Source organism: Seriola dumerili, unplaced genomic scaffold, assembly GCF_002260705.1.
Source record: "Seriola dumerili isolate Sdu_G_001 unplaced genomic scaffold, Sdu_1.0 BDQW01000011.1, whole genome shotgun sequence".
Taxonomy (NCBI): Eukaryota; Metazoa; Chordata; class Actinopteri; order Carangiformes; family Carangidae; genus Seriola; species Seriola dumerili.
This window is the reverse complement of record NW_019174266.1, coordinates 3,877,320-3,901,569: the sequence shown is the minus strand read 5'-3', so window position 1 is coordinate 3,901,569 and position 24,250 is coordinate 3,877,320. Positions and strand designations below refer to the sequence as shown.

At 42.2% G+C, this 24,250-nt stretch overlaps 1 protein-coding gene across 1 annotated transcript in view; it reads left to right on the top strand.

Annotated features, from left to right (window-relative positions):
• The first annotated feature begins 1,329 nt into the window (after positions 1-1,329).
• Positions 1,330-24,250, top strand: part of iqgap1 (IQ motif containing GTPase activating protein 1) — a 45,624-nt gene continuing 22,703 nt past the window's right edge. The window contains exons 1-5 of the mRNA XM_022746804.1: positions 1,330-1,551; positions 2,737-2,839; positions 21,134-21,290; positions 22,199-22,276; positions 23,366-23,442. Of these exons, the coding sequence (XP_022602525.1) occupies positions 1,506-1,551; positions 2,737-2,839; positions 21,134-21,290; positions 22,199-22,276; positions 23,366-23,442 (461 nt within the window). The 5' untranslated portion in view covers positions 1,330-1,505. The remainder of the gene's footprint in view (positions 1,552-2,736; positions 2,840-21,133; positions 21,291-22,198; positions 22,277-23,365; positions 23,443-24,250) is intronic.

Below are 24,250 nucleotides of genomic sequence, written 5' to 3'. Positions count from 1 at the left end.
CTGTGTTACATATTGGATGTGTATGTTGAATTGCATGTGGAAATGAAAAGACCTGTGTGTTTACCAGGCAGAAGGGGTCTAACCGGGGGTGCTGCTGGCTGTATTAGGATGGGAAAGTGTCATTAACATTATTGAAGCATAACATTAAATCCCCCTTTAAATTTTGCAGTGGAAAAAGTGAGTTGTCAGTCGACCTTTCAGTTAGAAAGTGAAAGAGAGGGAAATGATTAGCTGGCTGCCCACTCTGCGGCTGAGGAGGTTTTAGTTGTCTGTTTATGAACCAGATCTGCCCTCACCGCTGCTCATGCAGCACCTCTCAGAGGTTTGGGTGTCAAAGCAGAATTAGTCAAAAACGTCCACGGAAATCTGCAACTACAGAACAACAGAGAAAGTATCATTCACATTTATCAGCATTGTTTCATTACAGTTATTTCTAGTGAAATCTAATGAATCTCAAGTAGAAGAAATGCAGTTGTCGGCCAATCAGGTTCCAGCACTGTAACAGCTCTGCATTTCAACCACTGGACACTAAATCCAGCTGTTTTATTTTCATGACCGTGATAAGTTAAATTCAGGCTGCGCAGGTTTGACGAAATGATCTTAAATCAAAAACTTCAAATGCATCTCATGGTCTTCTTTGGCAGATGGAGTCTAGTCTATCGTCTTGGAGTTAGTTCAGTTGGTACATGTGACACCGAACCAAACAAAATAGGCTAATGAAGACTGTGGGAAATGGTTGAAAACTCCAGAAAAAACAAGTGTGTGCGCCTTGAGTTAAGATTATTTTAACTAACTTAACTTTAAGGTTTAGATTGTTCAGGGTTTAAAATGTCAGCATGAATGTTAACAACATTACTACACAAAAGAAAAACTAATCACTGCAAACTAGTTATTAAAATTCAAAATAAGAACATGTATGAATACGATATGATAATTTTCCAAACCCACATTATTCTTTTGGTTGTTTGTTTGTCAGATTTGACTGTAAAACTAAATTAATAGAAAACATTTTACTGTTGATTTTCTCACACAAATAATTTAAACTTCACAAATGTTTTAAATGTTCCTGCAGAATATTTTCCTTGCACTGAGCCTTAGTCTTAATCTTTATATTATTTGTTATTCTCTCTGCGAACTGCAAGGCTCCCACTGAAGGGCCCCTGTTTGAAAGCCTCCAGGGTCCCCTCCTCGCAGCGGACAGCAGGGGGCGCTGCGCCGGAGGTTGTCCGCCTGGAGGCTGCCGAGCTCCGTTTCCTGAAATGCATACTTCAGGATTAGGAAGAACACACCCAGTGACATCAGTGAGGTTTGAAGAAGAAGAAAAAGTCTCAACTCAAACTGTGCAGAGGAGGAACAGGAGGGCCGAGAGGTCCCGCTCGGTTTTCTGTCGGTTTTGAGAGTTTTTTTTTTTTCTTTTAAGCTCCGGAGAGTTTGGGGACCGAAGCGTCCAGACCGCGCGTCAACTTTTTACTGAAGCGAACCGCGGAGCGCAGAGAGACGCGAGGATGTCAACTTCAGACGACACGGACGGGCTCCGGCCGAGATATGGCTGTAAGTTCAGACTTTTTCTCTGCTCACCTTGAGATGCCAGGCGGGCGGCTCCCCCCCCTCACAGATACTCAGGGAGAGGCAGCAGCCCCGGGCCACAGCTCCAGACTCTGTTCATGCAACAGCCTCCGAAAACTACAGAAAGCGCCGATTTATTTGTACAAAGCGCGCTCAGGCTGATCGCTTTTATTTCTGACAGCATGGTTACAGCCTGATTGTGACTTCCGCGTTTCTTTACTAATGCATCGCAGAGAGGAGAGAGAGAGAGAGGGAGGCCTGCTTTTAGAGTTTACACAACTTTTTCCACTCTCTGTACACGTTAGTGTTTACAGCCCAGGTCACTGTGAACACTTAATTCTGCCACATGTTAAAGCAGGACACAGGAAATAAAGTTCTGTGTCAGAGTTATACATAGAGATGAAATTAGCTACTGAACAACCACCGCCCATGGATTTACAAAAAAAAAAAAATTTTTCATCAGAATTTCAAAATAAAACTTCACACTTCATCCATTCCATCAGATTTGGAGAAGGAGGAGTAGTTTGCTCAGCAGACAGATCCCAGTGGTTCAGTTTTTAAATATATGTCAGTGGTGAAGCAGTTTTTGTTAAAACCAGGACTTGGCTGCTCTTGCTGTTTCCTTGTGAGGCTAAAACCTCCCACCTGAGATGTGACAGGAGGCTAAATAGGGGCCTCTTTGTATTGCGCGCCCTCATCCTGTCCCCATCCCCCCCTCCTCTCTCCATAATTTTTTTGGGGAAAAAAAAAAAACCCAACACTTTATTTGGGGAATGTTACTCTGCCGGCGGAATCACGGCTCCAATCTGTGTAATCTCATGAGAATCCCCCCCACAAACCTCCCCTGCATTGTTTTTTTGTTTGCAGTGTATGAATAACTGTGCCATTTACAGACAAAGGCATCATACAGTCACACACCACATCATACAGCCTCACTTCCCTGAGCCGGGCTGAGCTCGTGTGTTAACTGGCTGCACAGATGACTAATGAATGAGGCCGGTTTCCTTTTGTGAAACACCTCAGTATGTGGAACATTGGAGAGGCCAGACATCTGATGGAAACAGTTGCATAATAATAATTTACACACAGCTATTTCTGAAATATCATGATTTCTTTTCCTCATGATATATCTCTCTGATTGACCCTTTTGTGCGTGTTCTTGGTCTCCAGCTGTCCTGGATGGCGTGGAGCGGCTCACGGCGGAGGAGATGGACGAGCGGCGGCAGCAGAACATGGCCTACGAGTACCTGTGCCACCTGGAGGAGGCAAAGAGGTAAGAGGCTCGAGGACGGTTTCACCTGCGAAACCAGCTGAAGCACATCGTCGCAGAGTCTGTGATGATTCAACGCAGCTCTGATTCATGTCGCAGACTGTCTCCCACACTGACACTGGTTTATTCAGTGGATATCATCCTCCATAGAAGTGTGTAGTCTAGACGGTAATACAGAGCTGTCATCAGGGCTGCAATTAACAGTTAACGTGTTTAAACTGCGTCTTCAGTCCGACCAGCATCGGAAACCCAGAGATTCTCAGTTTTACTCTCACATAAAACAACGAAAAGAAGGAAATCTTTGCAATTAAGAAGCATGAACGTTGAAGTTTTTTTTGTCATTTTTGCATGAAAAATAATTAAATTTTACATATTACAGTTATAAAAACTGTTGCAGATTGATTTTGACGTTCACTTCTTCTTTAGAAGATTCATTCCCGCTCAGTCTTGGTGATTTTCAGGTTTTAGTTCCTGTTGATATTTTGGGAAGGGGCTCCATACTGAACGTCACTTCTCACCTTTTGAAACTAAAGTATGAGGCGCAGGAACCGAATGTCTGGTCGTTTACTTTCTCTTTGATGTGATAATTCTGATTTCAATCAAGATTTTGCCCATTTCAGACGATGACAGGGCCGATCCACGTTAATGCAGTTCATTAGTCATCGTCATTATACAGATCTTTGTTTCCTGTAAATGTAACAGTCATTTAGTCACAACAGGCCATCAACTCACTTTTTAGTCCCACTGTAAAGTCTGGCCGCATCATTCTTCACAAAAAATGATGCGCCCTCGCCCAGCGTCAGCTGGGACCGACTCCACCCCACGATATAGATGATAGATGATTCTTTAATCAGTTTCCTGAATCATTCATTCAGTTCTTGTACGGCAGCTTAGACCACATTTAACCTGTGAGGACTTTTAGAATTGAAATCGAGGGTTTTGTAGAAAGACGTTCAGCGTAATGTTGGACCTGAAACTCTCACTGTTGAAAACCTTCAGACGAGATGTGTCAAGATCCCAGAGGTCTGCTGGATGAAATGAGATTATACATTTAAGTTATGATGATATCAACATGTGGACATGATGTATGAAGACATTTGTGATGTAACAATGTCAACGGTTGACTGTTGAGTTCAGGTCAAAGTGCTGCTCATTAACGGGCAAATAATGAAGTTCACAAGACGATTTTAGAACTGAACCTCATATTTAGCACAGAACAACAACTTGTTTTGTTACTTGGAATTTATGAGGCAGTGGATGAGGTCTTTTTCTTGGTATTCACACACACACACACACACACACACACACACACACACACACACACACACATATATATATATTTTGTGTGTGTGTGTGTGTGGAGCTTATTAACAGCCTTGTATGTTTGCTTTTGGCGCCTCAGGAGTCGACCCTGCCGTGGGCTCGCTGGTTCAAAAGAGGAAGGATTGTGCGAGACAGGAAGTGACTCAGTCCTTGTTGATTTTAGTATCTTCCACAGTTGCCACAGAAACCCACAGTTGTCATAGCAACAGGTTCCGGTGTGAGTGCTGGAGTCCGTGCTGCTGCGAGGTTTTACGCTCTGATAAAGAAGCTTAGTGGTTGTATGGCTGCGGTGTGTGTCGTGTGTGTGTGTGTGTGTGTGTGTGTGTGTGTGTTTGAGCACCTGCCCCTCATCCCTCACCTGCTCCGTTATCGTCGTCCATCTGTGATGTTCAGGAAATTCCTGGAGTGAATTGTGTTCTGTGTGTTCCTCCCCCCGACACCTCCACCTCTGTCCCTGAACTTCTTCTTCCCACCGTGTGTGCACCACTTACTCTACATGTCTGGTGACTGCATTGCATTCTGGTCCAATTCTGTGCGGCTGTTGGTGATACTTACAGGAATAATGTAGATACTCAAACACAGAGGAACACTAGTAACGGTTTAAGGAGTGTTTTTTTATATTATTCTTCCTCTGGGTTCTTCATGTTCATGACTTGGCTTTTCCTTTCTGAACCCACCCCGTCGTCAGTGTCGGGCGGTGCTGTGACGGGATCTCTTCCTGTCGGGCGGAGGTGTTGAGGGAAGGAGTTTGTTTTCCTCATCTCTCTGCTCAGCTCTGGATTAAGTGAAGGGAAAATAAGAACGCGTTGATCACAAAGTATTTGACTTTTGAGACTGAACCTTCTGTCTTAACCTTTGAAACAGTAATTGACAAAAAACAATCTCACCGCAAGCTTCTGTTGTGGAGCTTTTGTTCCTATCACATGGTCTTCCTCAGCTTGCCCAGTTATCATGAAATGTGATGTTCACTGCTTTTAATGACTTCTCTTTCATGTTCACTCGCATTGAATTAAGAGTGAAAGTTATTTCTTGACCTTGTAAATAATAATTGACAGAACGATCTCACTGCAGTTCTTGACCTTTGTTCGCTCTGCAGCTCAGGACTCACTCGTTTCCTGACTCAAGGTTGATTTACAAAGTCACATTGTTATTTGTTTCAGTTCAGCCGAGGTCTTGATGAAGGGTTGTGTCATTAATTATCGGTGATTTAAAACATCTGCTACTTTCCACAGTGGTTCAGAAGCTCACATCTGTACGACTGGTGAACCACGACACATTACATTGAGCATAAAACCACTCATCATTAGAAGAAGTTCAGATTTAAAGATGAACTGTAGGATGTTAGACATTCTCCTAAAAGTCATCATTAATTATATAAAAAAAAAAAATAAAGAAGAAGATCCTTTTTCCTGCTGTGAAGCGGTTTTCCATTGTTGATAGCAGGGCTGTCCTCTCCCACATCAGCTTCACTCTTTTATCAGCGTTAATCTTTCACATGTCGAATGTGAAAGAGCGAAGTTGGCAGCTCTTTATCTTCGGGCTAATGGCTACTGAGAAGAAGAGCCACTGCCTCTCACATCTGATTACGCTGCTGTTCGATTATCCTCTTAATTAAACCTTCAAAGTTAAAAGTCAAACCGTGTTTGTGGCGTCTAAGCATTAATGCTGCTAACGCCTGTAACTGAGCCAGGATTTATTTCTTTAGGGAGCTCAACGATCTGTTGTGAATAAAAAAAATATTCAGTATTAACGCTCGAACAGTGAAGTACGCCTCCTGATTGGCTGTTGAGTTTTTCAGGTAGACTGAGCTCCATGTGGGTTACACCTGAGCCTGCAGGGGAGCACTGGAGGGAGGGAGGGGGGGGGGGGGTGCTGATGCAGAGAGGTATGACTGGGAAATGTCTGTGACAGCTGTGCAGCAAGGTGTGAGAGCGTACCTGTGCGCCTTGTGGGGATGGCTGCAGGAATGCGGCTCTAACGCTGCAGCTGGCAGGTGTCTCGGGTCATTACGGACTTTGGTACTTTGGAGTCTGATTGCCGTTCGGCTCGAGCTCTTTCACCACAGAGATGCAAACCATGCTATCGCTCTCATTTCCATGTTGTGAGGCTGTATTTGAATGCTCAGTGACCCGTCCGTCTCTGCTGGCTCTTCAGTGCTGATGATGGTCGCTCAGCTCAATTTTTTGTGGGGAGTTACTTTATTTATCCATTAATTGATTGACTATTTATTTCCAATCATTGAATACTCATTGAACATATAAAGAAAAAAAAAAACACCATCTTTAAATTGCTTTTTTTTGTCCGACCAACAATCCAAAACACAAAGATCTTCATTTCACAGTGACGTAGAAGAAAGAAAGAAACAAACTTCCTCCTCCGTATCTGAGGCTTTCTCTCTGCTTTCACTCTCTGGTTCCCTCCTTCCGTCTCCCTGGGAATGCAGTTGGACATGTTTTCTGCACGATACATCTGTTTATTGATGCATGCACGGTGCCGACTGCACGGTCCCTCCCTCATCGCATCAGTGTACAGCAAACAGTGACGTTGTCAGGAAGTCAGGATGTCAGGACTGCGTCTGTGCATCAGTCACACGTCGTCCACATTTGTCTCGTCCTGGCTTCCTGTCACCGTGCGCTCGGTGCGGTGAAGTAAAGCAGGTTGTAAATCACTCACTCAGCAGATGTTTTCAGAGGGTGACACGGTTAGTTTTAGGTGTAGCTGAAAAAGGTTTTGATTCCCCAGAGGAAGCAGATTCAGCAGCAGAGTGAAGGTGGAGAGGGAGGAGAGAGTAACTGTAATTATAGGAGGTGAGGTTGATGTTGAACTGCTGCATGTTATCAAATATCTGTAAACTGTCACATACAGAAACTCTGCTCTGCATTTTTCCTTTGCTACTTTTTTCTTCATTCGATTCTACTTTTGTAATTTTCTCCAGAATTGAATGAGAAGTCAGATTGAAAACAGTTTTTCCAGAATAGTTTCGCTTCATCAACTTTACTATTGAACCGTCTGTGCCGTGGAGGTTTGTAACAGACATTTCACTTTCAGTTTCAAGTGCTAACGAGGTCAAAATGGGGTCTACTCCAGTCAGGGTGTTTGGGGACAATCACTGATCACAGGGTCTATTTGAAGCCTTTTATTGATCATGTAGAATCATTTATTTATTTATGTAACTATTCTTAATCTGTCTCTTCTCCTACTTTTGGTCCGCCTGCTTCTCCTTGTGAAGTTCGTTTCAGTAACTTCTCCTCGCATGTTAACCAGCCCAGCTCTTTCCCAGCCCTCTGGCTGACTGGCATCCTGACTGCTGACAAAGATGCTCTTCCTCTGGCTGCATGGCTGCCTCCCTCACCACGTCTCCATAGACGACAGGATTACTTCTGCAATAACGGGCGATAAGAAGATGCTGATATTTTATGGCTAACTTGGAAAACATGAGTTTTAGCCACAGCCGCACAAAGCTCTAGATAACCTGCTGCTGCTTCCCATCGCTCCTCCTTCCTTCTCCTCGCTCCTTTTTTGGCATCGTGCTGCAGCCGTGGTTAAACTGAATCCTGATTACTTTATGTTTCACCACTTTCTACATTATTAAGTAATTGTATATTTTATTATTATTAATATTAAGAATAACACTGCACAGAATCGGATCCTGCTTTACACCTATTGGACTTCAGTGTTGAGTGATTAAACTTTTGAAACAAATTCTTTGGAACTTGTGTACGTCTCCTCCTCCTCCTCCTCCTCCTCCTCCTCCAGCAGCAGTAACTGTGAGCTGTTGTTTAGACACTGTTAAACAATGTGAGGTACTGTAATCTCTGCTTTAGAGGGAGCGCTCGCTGGTGAACCAGCAGGACTGACCGCAGCGTGTCAGCCGGCTGCGTCTACTGTACATGTGATGGATGATGAGCGGAGTGTGTCTCAGAGCTACGTTATCGACCTCACTCCCTTTCCTGTAACCTCAACGCCTCAAATCCACTTCATATGCCACATCGCTGACGATCCTCCCCCCTCCCTCCCCCACTGTGGTGACAGGCTGGGTCACATTCAGGCCTGTTTACAGCAGGCACGCCGTCTAATGAGTGTTTTGTGTGAATGATTCAAATGACAGGGTTCCCTCTAACCTTCAAATTTCATGAAAGTTTGTGGATTTGAGCAAAAGGAGGCAATTTTGAAAATAAATGGCCCTGAAAGTGCTTGACCTCCCTCAGGGAACGCTGCGTGGATTCAGCACCAATGCTCAGATTTATCAAATAGAGCCAGACTCACTGTTCCCCTCTGTTTCCAGTCTTTACGCCGAGCTTCATATTTACCATAAAGACACGAGAGAGGCGTCAAGTTTCTCATTTTAACTCCCAGTGAGAAGCCAAATAAGTTGATTCCCCACAAAAATGTTGAAATGTTGCTTAAGCTTTTGAAATTGTGAAGAACTCTGTGACGTCTGCTCTTGGAAAATATGAAAACAAATAAACTTACTGCTCATGCAGCTTATTTCCCATGACAACCACTCCCCATGTGTCGTGTGGAGCCCACGTAATTGCTCGGAGGTATTTACTGAGTCTAAGCTTATTGAAAACGAGACATTTTGTTACTAAACATAGTCATTACCTTTCATTTGTCCCCTGATGATGAACTTTCCATTACTTCCCACAAAGGGTATTTTTCACGTGGTGTCTGTTGGACCAGTGACCTTTCACTCTGTCTCAACACCTGAAACCCTCCTGTTACAGCATCAGCTGTCTTCCAACTCAAACCCAGCCAGTCTGCCATGTTGTAAGTGTTGTGTCTTTATGGGCACCTGTGTGCCACTTTTATAAAGAATTTTCTGTTCATGAAAATAGATCAAGGCTTCGAATGAAAAGCAAACATGTTTTTTTTTTTTTTTTTTTTATGTGTTGAGAAAATAGAGCAGAGATCGTAACACCAGAGATGTAGTTGTTAACTAGCAACTTAACTCAGGAGACTGTGACAGTTATACGTTGTTTTGAAGGTCCCATATTTTCCACTTGTGTGTTTTATTTGAAGTGTTGATCCATGAGAAGATATATTTGCAGTTTTAAGAACCAAAAACCTCCTCAGTGTAGTTTTACATCTCCTCTCTCAGGCTTCTCTCTGGAGCTCTAGTGACAACAGGTCGGTGAGCCAATCAGAAGAGAGGACGCTCTGAGCCTCTCTGGCTGAGAGCGGTGACTGTTTTGTTGTGACATCACAACATTTCAGCTGGTTTGAAGGCTCGGTTTCTGAATACAGGCTGTGTGCATTTCTCTGTGGACTGAGCGCTTTGACACTTTCACAGTATTAATACAGAACCTGGACCTGATCTATAATCACACTACACATGGACCTTTTTATATGGGACCTTATAAAGCAAAGACTCATCAGTGTGTCTATATAAACCATCTGATGTCACAGCAACAATAGTTACTTATTTAGTAGCGGGAGTTTTTGATGGTAAACCCCAAAGAGTTGGAGGCTCGTGCACAAAAACACATGCTGTCTGGGAGTTTTACGTATCTGTCGTAACAAACATCGTCAGACTCCGTGACTTTACTTGGGTTTGCCGCCTCTGACTCTGACTCTGACCTTATTTGAGATACAGTTAAAAGAACACACTGTTATCAGAATAGTACATTCCAGGTAAACACTGTAAGTGTTGCCATGGTGACAGCAGAGTTTACCTGTGATTGGCCGGGTTTCCTCCTCACTGCCTCCGGCTGACTGACAGCATGCTGGTGTTTTATTGACTCTGAGCTTCGACACGATGATACGTTTTTTTTTCTTCTTCTTCTTACTCTGATGTAACAGACAATCCGCTCTGGTTAGGTCACAGAAACACTGAGTGTGTTTGTGTGTCAGACAGCAAAGATCTGCCGCCTCTGCCAAATACACACCTGTTTTGAAGTGAAAGCCGATAAATGTCTGAATTACAACAAAAAAAAAACTCACTTTCTAACGAGGTTTGAACCTTGTTTGTGTCAAAGTGAGTGACACTGAGGAATGATGGGAATTTACCCTGAGATCAGTGTTGTTGCTGGAACAAATGGCACAAATAGCAAAGTGCTGTGGTTCTCAGGTTACATCGACAGGTGCGAGTGAGGTAACGTGTTACTGCTGTGTTGATTTTTATCTCATGATCCAGTTCATGGGGTTTGATTTATTTTTGCAGCAGCGTGTGAGTTTAACGTGTGTGTTCTTGTGTGTTTGCATGTTAGAGACTGAAGAAACCGCTTCTCCGAACCTCAGTAACGTTACTGTGCTGTCATAGCTAAACGCTGCAGTGCCACTGACATGCTGTTATTATAGTAATAAACCTGGACCAACTTCTCAGCTGAAGTCATTTCTGCCCATTTTCGTGCTGAAATTGCAGCTGTGTGGCAAAATGTTTTTTTGTTTTTTTTTTCTTCTTCTTCTTTTTTTAGAAAAGTTGTGACGCAAGTGAAGTCAAAGTCTGGAAACAAAAATCATCGTACAGTCTGGCTTCCACCCCCGAGTGCTAAGTGACATTTAACAGGTGGAGCATCGATGCAAAAATGACACATAATAAAATTATAATTAAATATTCTTTGGTTAATTATCCACAGACATTTTTCAATGTAGTAATACATTTCAAAATCCCAAGGAATCAGTCAGCCTTGGTGAGCAGCTCGTTTGCCTGTTATCAACCTGCTGTTGTATAATTAGCAAAGTGAAACCATAACGTCATTAACTTCCAAGAATTTATCTTTGCCATCAGTAAATTACTTCAAAATCAGTATTTTTTTTTGTGAATCTCTTGTTTTCTTATCTTTCACAAGGGCTCAGATAAATCATAGTTTTCAGAGAAAATCTAAATTGTGGTATTTTGTTGCTTGTTTGTTGAATTTTAGGAAAAAATTCCTTTCTTTGCTTTAATCATGAAGGTCAGCGATGAAACGTGACAGAAATAAAACTCCAGGTTGTGCTGTGTCATGTGATATTTGCACTGGTGGATCAGTTTTGTGACATGTTGATGTGCGTATCTGATCGGCTTGTTCAGATGATGCTGTTTCATTTCATCCAAACCTGCTGAAATGACGAAGAGCTTCAGTTTCAAGCTTCAAATTCTCCCCAAAGGCGAGAAAAATTTTTGCCTTGCCTTTAATGAAAAACATGACGTTAGAATATCAGGGTTCAGCTTTCTCTCTTCACTGTGACGCTTCACTGTGACATGAAAAGCACAGTTTTACCATTTCTCTACTTACATCACTACTGTTTGTTTTGGGTTTTTTTTTTTGCTGGTGGGTGGTGCAGTGTCTTCATATTTTTAATCTTCCCTGAAAAGAAGCTGTAGGTGTAAAAAGACCTGAGTCTGTCGGAGCGAGATAATCCACCAGAGTAAACAGACAGATAATCTCTGTTTTATCTTTAATCCATCATACACAACACACACACACACACACACACACACACACAAGTGTTGTCAGGTTGCTGCTGCATCAGATTACTCTTCCTCCCTCACTTCCTGTCTGTTGGCTGAAACCCACAAGAATAAAATGAGGTACGCTAGAAGTGCTACCTGTCACGTTACAAACCTTTCTGTCACATCAGTGTCTTTTTTTTTTTTTTTTTGGTGCACCGTTTTTAGCTGAGCAACAGACGTTTGTAGGATTACTCCCTCTCTGCTTTGTGAGATGAGAGGGGAGAATGGAAACAAGACACTAAAATCAGTTTTCTCATTGGAAAACAGAAGTAGCTATGGTTGGCTCACATCAGTTCTTTATGGTGTTAAACAGTCACATCGATGCCACATCAGTTTAAAACTGCACAGAGGCTTCATCTCCTCCCTCTCACCCTCCACTGCAGGACCAGCCCAGTTCCTCCTCCAGCTCTGGCCCTTTGCCTGTAATTTCCTGTTTTTTAAACAGTTTCCACACACTCTTGTGTATTGCTGCCGCTGCAATGAGTGTTACGTAATACCAGGTCCTCGACATTGTGTTGCCATGAGGAGAACAATGGCACAAGAGTGATGTGTTCAACACTTCAACACAGCGATACAGTCTGTCCTCAGGTGACTGATGTGACCTGTCGGCTCCCTGTAAACAGCTTCCTGTTTGCTTTCATCCACATTTGGAAACCTGTGATATTTATTTTGGTCAATTTGATTTAGAGATGAAACAGTTAGTCAGTAATTGATTAAATTCTCTGGTTCCAGCTGCTGTTCTGGTTCCAGATGTGAACATCTAATATAACTGTTGGTTGAACAAAACATCTTAAAACTCAACTCTGAGAAACTGATTCCCTCTTCTATTATTTTCTGACATTTTATAGACAGAACAATGGATGGAATAATTGTAAAAATAATCAGCAGATTGATTGATAACCAAAATTATTGTTATTCGCAACCCTAATTTTATCTTTTTAAACGAGCAGGAGAAAACTGGGTCGTTACAGCAGGTGGTAATTACCATGACTCAACAGATAAAGCACCACCCACAGAGGATCGGACCGGCTCTGAGAAAAATGAGATGAACTTTATTGAACCAAACAGGGAAATTCAAGCTTGTGCAGCAATTAAAATCATTGAGAGAGGGTGGTGAATATGAGAAGTTAAGGCGGGAAGTGTGTGTGTGTATATATATATATATGTATGTATATCTATCTAAAAACACAACAAACACTTAGAAGTCAGTAGAAAAAGCAGAATCTCGTGAGTTAGATCTACATTATTTTTGCTGTGAATCTGCCTTTGAAACCCGAGTGCACACTGTTGAGCACTGCACTCTGGTTGCTGTGTAAATGTTACCTGCTGGTTGTTGTCTGGGAGGCACCGAGGCCTCCAAGAGGAACAGGCATGAGTCACACAGTCTGACAGTCAACGGCTGAGAATGAGAGGGAATGAAAGCGGGAATGAAAGGGAGAGGGATCAGTGCTCCATAACAGCCCCGCAGGAGCCGTCCTGGTCCCACCCCTCCTCCACCGCCTCTCACCTGTGAAACCTGAAGCTGCAAGTTACTCTTCCGGTTCTGATCTCCGTCACACTCCAGGAAAACTTTTGAGTCGTACATGAGAGCTGAAAGCAGCAGTTTCATCGGTTGACCCCCCCCCCCCCCCCCGGGATCAGCAGGCCTACCTGCCTCTCTGCCTCTCTCAGGACGGCCCGGGTCTCTGTTATTACAGCTTTGTGTGCCGGCGCTCAGCTGGTATTTGCACTCGTGACCTCAGCTGAACAGCGGGGACAGTAATGGCCATGACGCTGCCGGTCAGATGTGACCTGACGGGTTAATTGTCCTCAGAAGTAGGCCTCCAGCACCACAGTGGGTCAAAGGTCACAGCCATTAGTAGTGCTGTGCTTTTACTAACGAGCCAGCGTAATGTCTTCAACTAAACCTCCTGGAAACTAGAGCAAGAGTGAAAATATCACACTTTTCATAAGAATTAAACCATTTTTATCCTGGTTTATAAATGCCGTCTTGTTTATCTGCAGTTGTTTCTTCATTTTTCTTTTTTTTTTTTTCAATTTTTTCCTTTCGACAGTCCAAAGATGTTCAATATCTTATAAAACTGACAGAAGAAGCAGATGAATGTTAGACGTTTTAAATTGATAGATGAACCAGTGGTTCTTAATCTTTTTCACTTATAAACCTATAAAATTAAAAAAATATCTACTTCCAATGTCACAGTTTGAACATGTTTGTGGGCTTCAACAGAAAAGTGATTTTTGATCCGTGTGTTATTTGAATAATATTTACAGGTCTATAGAAGTAATAATATAATAATCTTTATTGACATAGCAGCTTAAATACATGAAATGCCGATCACATGTTTAAGTTTGTCCAGTGAAGACACGTCGTCTCAGGCTGGAAATCACCAACTTAAACTATTACTAAATACTCAATCAAATTGTTGTTGAATTATTTTCTGGCAGTCAGATAATCAATGATCAGTTCGTTTTAGCCATTAACTAAAAGTCTATCATCAAAAACTTTAGAATGGAAGAAGTTTTCATGTGCAAAGACTGAATGAGGCAGATAAATGGCTTGTATGAAGACCATGAGCTCGGAGCAACGACACCCCCCACCCCCCCACCCCCCCGGGCCGTGTCGCACTGAGCATGCATTTCCCATAGGGACGTGACGGGTACAGTGTCGGCCCAGCTGCTGTCAGCCTGTGTGAGTGCTGAGTGCTGAGAGGTCAGTTGGTGCACAGATTCCAGTGTTGCAGCAAAGCATGTAATGGGCAACTTGGCTCTCACTCATTTTTTGTGTTCGCTCTTGTCATTTCTCCTGCTTGTTTTCTTCCACTCCCGCCTCAGAGCTTTGTCCCTGTCAGACAACACCGTGCTCACGAAATACTGGTTTAGATCGTAAGAGAACGCTGCATTGTGGATTTCGATCATTTCACAGTCTCTCCTCCTGGTTGAACACACCTAGACTTTAATTAGACACCAGTCCTGCATCACAGTGGAAGAGGGGAGGAAGGTACCTTGACACTGTGCTGCTCCCAGATGAGATAAGAGATATAATTCAGATTTCCTTTTAATGATCATTTCTCTGCATTTACTGTACATACATGAAAACTAAATAACGTTTCTCTTTAAAAACACCAGACAAGCAAAGTAAAGTGCGATAGTCGATAAATAGAATAAATAATAACTGGAATATAATATAATATAATAATATAATAATAGTTGATTAAAACATGTAATGCACAATTGAATATGTGTAGGCTTTAAATGTAATTCACATAAAAAGTTCATTCATGTTTAAAAGTCCGACTGAGCTGCTTTGTGGACCTTGTGCAGATGCCCCCCCCCCCCCCCCCCCCTTACATCAGAAATAAGTACAATAAATGAATTAATAAAATAGGAATAATAGATACAGTAAAGTCAGATCTGTGTGTATATCCATGTGCGATGCTCTGCAGTGTGTGCGCCGGTGAGAGTGTGACTGAGCGGTGTATGGGTTTGAGTCTCAGTCAGCAGAGGTCGGAGGCACTTGGCGCCGCAGCATTGTGGTCTGATGGCACGAAAGAGCTGCCACACTCTCACCGCACACGATGCGCCTCCACAGCTGTTCTGTAAACACAGCACTTCCTCCTCTTTCATTTTATAGACACACATGGACGCACAGCTGCATTTGTAACACCTTGGACAATACAGAACAGGACTCCGTTGAAAAGTGCTGACGCTTTGTGTCCCGGTTCTCCCGCTCTCCATCACACTTCAGTCCCTCTGCTGTCTAAAGTTAGCGCCGTGTTTGGCCTTGTAACGCCTGCCTTTGTGCCCGTCTCTGTGTTTATGGTCACATGTACATTATTGAGTGTGTATACAAGCACACCGGGGCTTCTCCCTGGTTCAACATCAACCCTGCCTCAAGTGGTGGGTGTGGTTCATGCTTTTCCTTCCTTGGTTCAAAGTTTTAAGGCTTGAGGTTCTTCACCTGACGGCTCTACTTCAAAAACTGATCTCCAACAGAGAGGTAGTGAAATATCTCCAAATGAGGTCAGAGGTGACGTCTTTAAATCACTTCTTTTGTCTGACAGACAACTCAGAGCCAGAAGATATTCAGCAAATCAGTGAATCAACTAGTTAACTAACTGATCATTATCTACTTCCAGTGGCTTTAACACAGCATTTGCTGCAGCTTTATCACTGGAAACAACATAATTGGTTCCCTTTGCAGGTTAGTGGGAAGTTTAGAGTTTTCCTTAACAACGTATTAACACGCACATCTAAAAGAGATCTCCATTTTATTGCCACAAAATAAGAGCAGGAAATGGAGGAACATTGTTCTGCAGGGTTTTAAAATTTCACCATCTCATCTGTCATTTGTGAAACAGCAGCTTGTGTCTTTTTTTTTTTTTTTTTTTTCCTGGCAGACAGGTAAATTCACAACTCAGGATAAAATCAAACTGTGTATTGATAACTGCCTGACTAAGAATAAGTTCAGGCATGTAATTCCTGCTAAGATGAGGCCAGGTTACGCACTTCATGTGACTAAAATACTGACTTTACAATTTCCATATTCAAAGCATTGCTTTCCAGTTCAAGTGTTTCCAGTGACTGTGTTGTAGTAGCGTATGTAACTACATAGGACTTGAAACACAGTGAAATTTAGTCATTTAAATGCTGTATAATCATGATTTCCTTTGGCTGGATGATCAGTTACGCTAACGGTACAATAGACACCACACAGTACAGTCATCGCCTCTTCCTAGCCCTGACTTAACTTTTCTAAACAATGAGTCAATGAAGGGTGTTAGGCCGCTCCCTGGGAGGGACAGGAGAACAGGACCTCTCGGCGTTACAGTAATGAGGCTCATGGTCTGTTAGTACAAGCCTTGTATTATCTAGCTGCTTTTAAATATTAACTGTGGAGGAAGCGGGGTGACTGTAGGTTAGAGTGAAACCTGGGAAAGGGGAAGTATGTAACTGAAATCCAGTACATGGAGTTTCTTCAGCTCCATGGACTAAATTTTGTGCCCCCCCCCCCCCGGTGTGTCGGTGTGTCTTCCTGAGGAGACAGTGAGACTCTTCCTATGAGATAGACCTCTGAACTCAGCACTGCCTTCAGCTTCCTGTCAGCACACAGCATCTGAGAAGGGATGAGATAATGATTCCCGGTGTTTCCTTGTATGTCTGTACTGTAACAATCCTTGGATTTCTGTGATTTAAATAAAGAAGAAGCAACATTTCAGCTTATAAACGAGATGCATTATTGATCCAGAGACAGAAGGTAAAAGAAACGTCTGGCTAAAGGCCAGTTATGTGACCTGTTGGTTTAATCTGCAGAGTGCTAACACAAGCTAAGCTATTGTTTTCTCAATCACAAACATATTTTATTAGCCTTTATTTTACAGTATAATTGCCTAAGAGCCTTGTGAAATCTATTTCTTTGTAACACCCCGCACAAGTCTCAGTAATAAGCCAAGCTTTTTATTCGTATACAACCAGGTTAATAATCAAAACTTCCTCATGCTGCTTTAGATCAACTCAATGGGTTTAATGAGAAAACGTCACATTGTTTCAAGCTAGCGCCGTCGTCCCACCAGATAAATGGAAGATGCATTTCGAATACTTTAACTGTTGGTGATGTTGCTTTGCAGCCATTTCGGCAGCAGTTTGTTGACATTTTTGTTCTTCTTTTTCTTTAGTCGGGTCAGTTGTTACAAATTCCAGATATGTCCTGCTTTTAAGTTCAGCGAGGAGAAGATATTTTTCCCCATTTGTCAGTTTGGTTACAATTGTCCAGAACGGTATAAATGTTCGCAGTATACCACTGTAGGTATGCTAGCTGCTAGCGGGAGTGCCGCTATATTAGCATGGCTACATTTCTGCTACTGTTTTGCCGGTGGCGAATATTAACTGAAGAAATTGGTAAACTATTTATTCATTTATAAATAATTTCAGGGGGAATGTTGGTAATCATCATCATCAAATGTGACAGTGTTTTAACTGTTGCCCTCGGACAATGTGTTAAATAATGGTTGGCTGGTTAATATAGTAGTAATAGTTTGTTTGTCACATTGTAATTGTAATTCATATTCATATTGAAATTTCTCCAGATTGCAATCACCACCATGATGTGAACATTATTGCCACTTGGCTGCTCGTAACATTTGTATTGTAAGACATAGACACAGATATTTCTCACCATTTGCAATATTTTTATACCTGAAACATAAAAACATAAATATATATATATATATATATATATATATATATGTATAATTATTTAAAAAAGTATTGTATAATAAATAATATTGTATATTGCGATAATTAGGCTTCACTGTATTGAGATATTAGATTTTGGATATCGCCTAAGCCTGGTATGAAGTGGATATAGCATTAGCCTTTACATAACCCAAGGATGCTTATCTTTACTGTGAAGATTCCAGACGGTGCTCTCATATTTGTGGTCATTTTATAATTGTATACATGCCGGATTGTGTTAAAATCACACCTTGACATTTCTTTTTGGCTGCTCTCCGACCTTGTTGGAATCCCGTTGTCGACATTCTAAAATCCCATTCATAGCTGCTGGTTAAGTGGAGGGTGTGACGGTGTTTGTGCTCGCCTGGAAAAGGGTGTGTAGCCCTGATAAAAGAGCCATTAGCTAGCAGCCTTTATGGAGCCTTTCACTGCTGCAGTGTCGAGTGAAAGCAGGAGCTTGTTCCTAGGCTGGCAGGCTCAGGCTCTGCTCCGCGGGTCGGTCACCTTGCCCTCAATAGCAGGCCTGTGTGGAGACCCCATGTCACGACTTCCTGGGAGGGAAGTTGTTTCAGCTGGTGCTGCGCTGGCCTGCGCTCTGCAGAGTGTGGGTGTCAGTGCATTTTCATGTATTTGTATGAGAACCAAATGTCTTAACACTATAAAAAGGTATGAAAATCCATGAAAATGAGCTTCTATTTCAGGATTAGTACTCAGGTCTGGTGTTAAAATTTGTTTGTATTTGAGTGCGTGCGTGCGTGCATAAGGGGGGTCTGTCTATACGAGGAAAGGAATCTTTTAATCTTTCTCAGGATGTAGTTAACCTTGTTGTTGCTTGACAAAGACCTTAGTTACAGAAGAATGGGAGTGTTTTCTCAGCAGATGAAAAGAGAGACTGTTTTTTCTAAAGGCCATGTTTGACCTCACTGTCTGACCTCACACTGTGAAATTCCTCACAGCCAATGATAAACTCAAGGTTTTCATAATCGGAGGTGATATTTGATAATGAAGCAGGGCAGACACCGCTGTTTGTTACTGGGGGGGGGGGGGTTTGCTTCATGGAATGTAGCCATTAATCTTTAATAGAAGAAGACGTGTTACTTTCTGGAGGGGAAACAGCAGCAGTACAGTCGTTTATTTTACAGTTGATTCAGGCTCAGAGCTTCAGGTGCACATTAGATTTAAAGACGTCTCTGATCTTTACTCACTAATAAAGTCTAATAAGAAAAGGCTCGTGTGAACTTCAAGTCTCTTTTGGAAGAAGTCTCTTCTTTTCCACTGACCCAGTTATCCAAATCTGTTGTTTAGTGTAATTAGATATAACTACACCTTGATTAATGGAAAACCAAAACACGCCTCGACATTCTGCCTTTGCAGCAAAAACAGTCTGATAATAATATAAATGTCATGTTTTGTTGTCACTCTCTTAACAGTGCAACAGATCGTGAACATGCACAGAGGAATCTGTGCGCCGTTTCTTTTAACGCCTTCGTGGGAAATCAGCAAGTGATGTGGAAGTAGGAGAGTCAGGTTGAATTAACCTGAATTAAGCTACAACTTCTCCTTTGAAATGAGCTGAAGTTTTTATGTTTTAGGGACAAAGGTGGACTGGTTCTGTCCGTAGTTACTGGGCAGGGAATATAGGAGGCGGTGGAATCCAGTCCACCAGGCCTGTCCCAGTATGAGAGCTCAGCGTGTCTCCTGCGTGTCCCAGGGCTGACATGGGCACACAGCAGGAATGTGACTCCACAGTATGACCGAAAAAGAAATGAAATGTCACACATGAGGAATGCTGGGAACTCTGCGTTCGAGAGGAGAGGTTACCAAAGGCCAGGTCAGGTGTTTTTGTTGTCTTGAAGCTGCCGAGCTTTGTTGGTACAGAATTATTTTTGAGACGTTGTCGTGTCATTTGGATAAACACAGGTTGTACTGTGCAGCACTGAATGCGTTCCATACCTGTGATATAGTTCTGTGTGCTCCATACACACCAGTTTGACCTTTTTACTGTGGGGTTTAAGGAATGATCCTCCTTATTTACTGTTAACTGCAGATGAATCAGTGAATCCATCAGCAGGAATTCAAGCGGTTCTAACGTTGACGTTCATGCGTTGCGGCTCACTGCCTCATAAAAGCGAAGAGTCGCCTGTTTTCCTCCATTTTTAGCATCAGTTTGAATCTTTTAAAGTTTGACTGCAATGACTTAAATCATCATCTCTCTGGTTACTTGTTATATATGTATATTTGTTATGTTTGACATTTTGATAAAGAGTAATTAATCACATGATAGAAAACAAGGCCTAGTCTACAGCTGACTCTGCTGCCCGTTGATTTTTTTTTTTTTACATTTACTCACTGACATTTTCTGATTGATGAAAGTGGGAGAGTTAATGTTGCTGTTCTCAGATCATTAGTGGGACAAAAAGTAAAGTAAATTTGACATGAGGATGAAGTCTAAGTCTAAGCTGCTGTTTGTGAGTCTCGGGTGTTGTTTGGTTGCCATAGCCACGAGCACGCTTATGTTAACATTTATCATGGTAGCATTAATCTTGCATCTCACAGGTTATTTTGTAATTCTCTTCAACGATATCCTGCCACAAACTGAAGTCTACTGAGGACTACTAGAATTTTTTTCTTTCAAATTTAATCTTTATTGAATCCAGCAGTCTCATTGACATTAAGATCCTCTTTTCCAAGAGAGGCATGAGAACAAGAAACAGTCACATGTCAGTTAAATCTGGAAAGGCCGACGCCACTGGTCTGCTGACATTTCATGATCTGATGAGTCTGAAACGATGAATACACAAATCGGTCATCTCTTGACTTGATCAAGAGAAGTGATTTAGACAGCTTCTTAAACACGATACTGTTTAGCTGAAGAGAAATACTCAACCTTTAACATCCGAACCCTTTCCTGCACATGTAACTGAAATCATACCAGTCAAAACAGTGCTTTCAGTTTCATGCAGCCGAGGCCTCACTGTTTATCTGACACTACATTCGTGTTCCTGAGTCTTTGTGTAGTAATGTTTAGATTTTATCGTCCCTCTCTCATCAGTAACTGTCAGCTATAAGTAGACATTATATTGAAGACTGCTTTCTATTTCCAGGAGCCAGAACACTCTTCCTGAAATAAAATCCTTTTTGAAGTGCTGTCTTGATTTGTCTTGTGGCTTTATAAAAAAGATTTCAACAACAGTAATTATCCCTGTGGGGAAACTGGTGTATTTAAGCGTGAATGTATATTTCGCCTTTGTGTTTACTGTGTGTTATGTAACGCCTGTCTGCTCTGCTCTGCTCTGCTCTCCTCGCAGATGGATGGAGGCCTGTCTGGACGAGGAGTTGCCTCCCACCACGGAGCTGGAGGAGGGGCTGAGGAACGGCGTCTACCTGGCCAAACTGGGCAACTTCTTCGCCCCGCACACCGTCTCCCTCAAGAAGATCTACGACCGCGAGCAAACGCGTTACAAGGTTCATAGAAAGATAAAATCCTTTTTCCTCATAATTTGAGAGTGCTGGTGGGACGTGTTCGGGTCTGCCAACCACTTTACAACTGCTTACATTTCTTCTTCAAGTAATATGCTTTGGAAAAAACAAAAAAACTGTAGATTGAATGGGGAAGGTTGTCAATAGCGTCTGACTCAGAAAAGCAAAGACTAATCCTCCAGAGCAGAGAGTGTCCACAGCAGTGCAGCCTTAAGCTTTTCGCATCATGGACCTAAGTGTCTCTGGTGACCTGACACTGGTGAATGACCAAACCAGTGCATGCTGGGATATCTTGCTCTGGACTAAAGTGTTGGACAGTCAGACCAGTAAAGAAATGTATTTATTTAGAAATTTAAAACAAGATAAAATCACAATAAAACCTTAATGACATAACAAACTCAAGAAGAACCGCTCCTCATTTTAGAACCACATTATATATAAAAAGGCAAACACCATGAAGAATAGAGCAGGAGACTTTTAGAGGGATAGTTCACTTTAAACTGGAACATGCCCCCTGGTATTAACATCTTCTCGTCTGAGCCATCATTTTTTATAGCTGCAACAAAAGCAGGACGTGTCAGTCAAATGCTCTAAAGTGTACACATAAAATAACAAAAGTGTTTTCAGGCCAAAATGGGACTTAGCTCTGGAACCAGACTCTTATTGTTTGGTCATAAAACACAAAGACTTTACCGCCACAGTAAAGTCCGGTGAGTCACAGTCGGTGTGTATTTCTCTGCTTTGTGCTACAAACTGGCAGAAGCTTTTGGCGGAACTGGGCTTCGTTTTACAGCTCCCGGTGTCAGAGCGACCGAGACTGAACTGGAGTCTTTTGAAGGCGGGAGCGAACAACATGTTTGTTGTGTTGCTGATGTTCGGTTTCTCTCTTACAGGCGACAGGTCTCCATTTCAGACACACAGACAATGTCATCCAGTGGCTCAACGCCATGGCAGAGAAGGGACTGCCAAAGGTGAGTGTGGCTCACATTTCATCTGTGTCTCACACAAACACACACACACACACACACACACACTTGCTTATACTGTCGCTCACATACAAATGTACCTCCAGCTGAGATTAGGATCAGATCAGTGGTAAACTAAAACATCAGGTGTTGATTTGTCCTCACACCATCTGTAACACCTGTTTCTTTCCCTGAGGTTTTGGCCTGTTTTTAATTGAAAATCATACACAGTTTATGCGACATTAACGTTCAACATTATTCAAAGCACGCAGCACATCCTCGAACCCAGCTTGCAGAGACTTGCTGTATTATAAATCGCGATGGAGGAGACTCTTCCTTTGTGGTACAATTAAGAAAACTCTTAAAATTTGAAATGTAAGCAGGATGCTTAAATTGCATTACTGCATTTTACCAGCTGTGCTGCTGAAACAAACACATTTAAAAACACTACAGATGGACATTATATATAAAAATAACGTTATGAATTCATTTATTTGTATTTCACTGAGAAGGAAAGAGTTTTTAATTGTTTCCTTTTTTTCTTTTTTCTTTTATGATAAAACAAACTGTGTTCATACTGATGGATATTATACCACAAACAAGTTTTCCAGTCAGTGAAAGTTGATTTTCATACTGTGGTAAAATGACCTGAAGTTAAAATGTTATATGCCTTTGGAGAAAGGCTGGTAGATCTGTAAACTGCATGTTTTGTAGTTAATGTGCTATAATGGTCCTTTTAAAAGAAGTAAACAGTGGTCTATTATAGTCAAAGTGCTTTTCTGAGAATTTTCCACTGGGTCCACTCTGGGAAACTCTGAGTACATGTCACAGTGTTGGCATAGAAAAATAAAAATAAATTTAAAAAAATGAGTATCAGCCCAAAATTTCACCAACTGGCAGCTTCAACAGAAAATATCAGGAGCTGCCTTTAAATCTTCCATTTGAAGGACAATACCAGAGCTTGTGAATGCACATTTACATTGTGTAATCCTTCATTTGAGCTAATACCCTGAATCACTCCTGCGCACATGCTACGACACGCTGGCACGGAGCTGCTGAACGTGCTGCTCTCAATGACTTTTCCTCTCCCTGCAGATCTTCTACCCTGAAACCACAGACATTTACGACAGAAAGAACATGCCGCGCTGCATCTACTGTATCCATGCGCTCAGGTACTCTCTCCCTCTCTCCGTATGTCCCTCTCTCTCTCTCTTACTCTGTATCCGATCATACAGTCAGGCCCCTGGGTGGCCCTGTGTGTGCTCTCTGTGGTCCGTGCACATTCGTGATCTGAACATGTTTCAAGTCTGTGACATTTTTATGAGGTGAACGGGGCAGTTTTTCAGCGGAGAGGCATTCAGCGGTACGAGGTTTTGAAGCAGAGTGTTTTAATAGAACATTCCACCTCAGGTAAAATGGATGCAGGGGGGCCGCTGAAGTCAGGAAGCCAGCCGGCGGAGCAGAGGCACGGTGGTAGTGTTTGTGTGCTCGTGCACGGCCGTATGACTGCTCCACACAAAACCCCAGTAACGCCCAGCTGCCACAGTGCTGCTCATCTCTCTACAAAATGGATTCATACAACACGTAGTTTATCTTGGACAGCTCTGTGGCTGCAAACAGCACAGATTATTTAATAAGACAGTTTATCAAAGAAAAACATTTTTCACATAATTTATGGGTTTCAGGTCAAGACACGAGGCTTTGTTTGCTTTTGCTTCTATCAAGAGTCAGACTGGAGCTTTATTCCTCTTCCTCCTCTTCTTTTTGTCCTTCACATTGAAATGTACTTCACTACATGTGATTTTATTAGATCTAAATTATATAATGTTCACAAAGATTTACTGGTTTACCTCACTATGCGCCATTGTTACAGCAAACAATCCCACTGCATGTTTGACTTCTCCTCTATCGGCCTCAACAACAAAGTGACTTGATTAGCAGCAGCAGGGTGAAGAAACATCTGTTTCCTTAGCCTAAAAT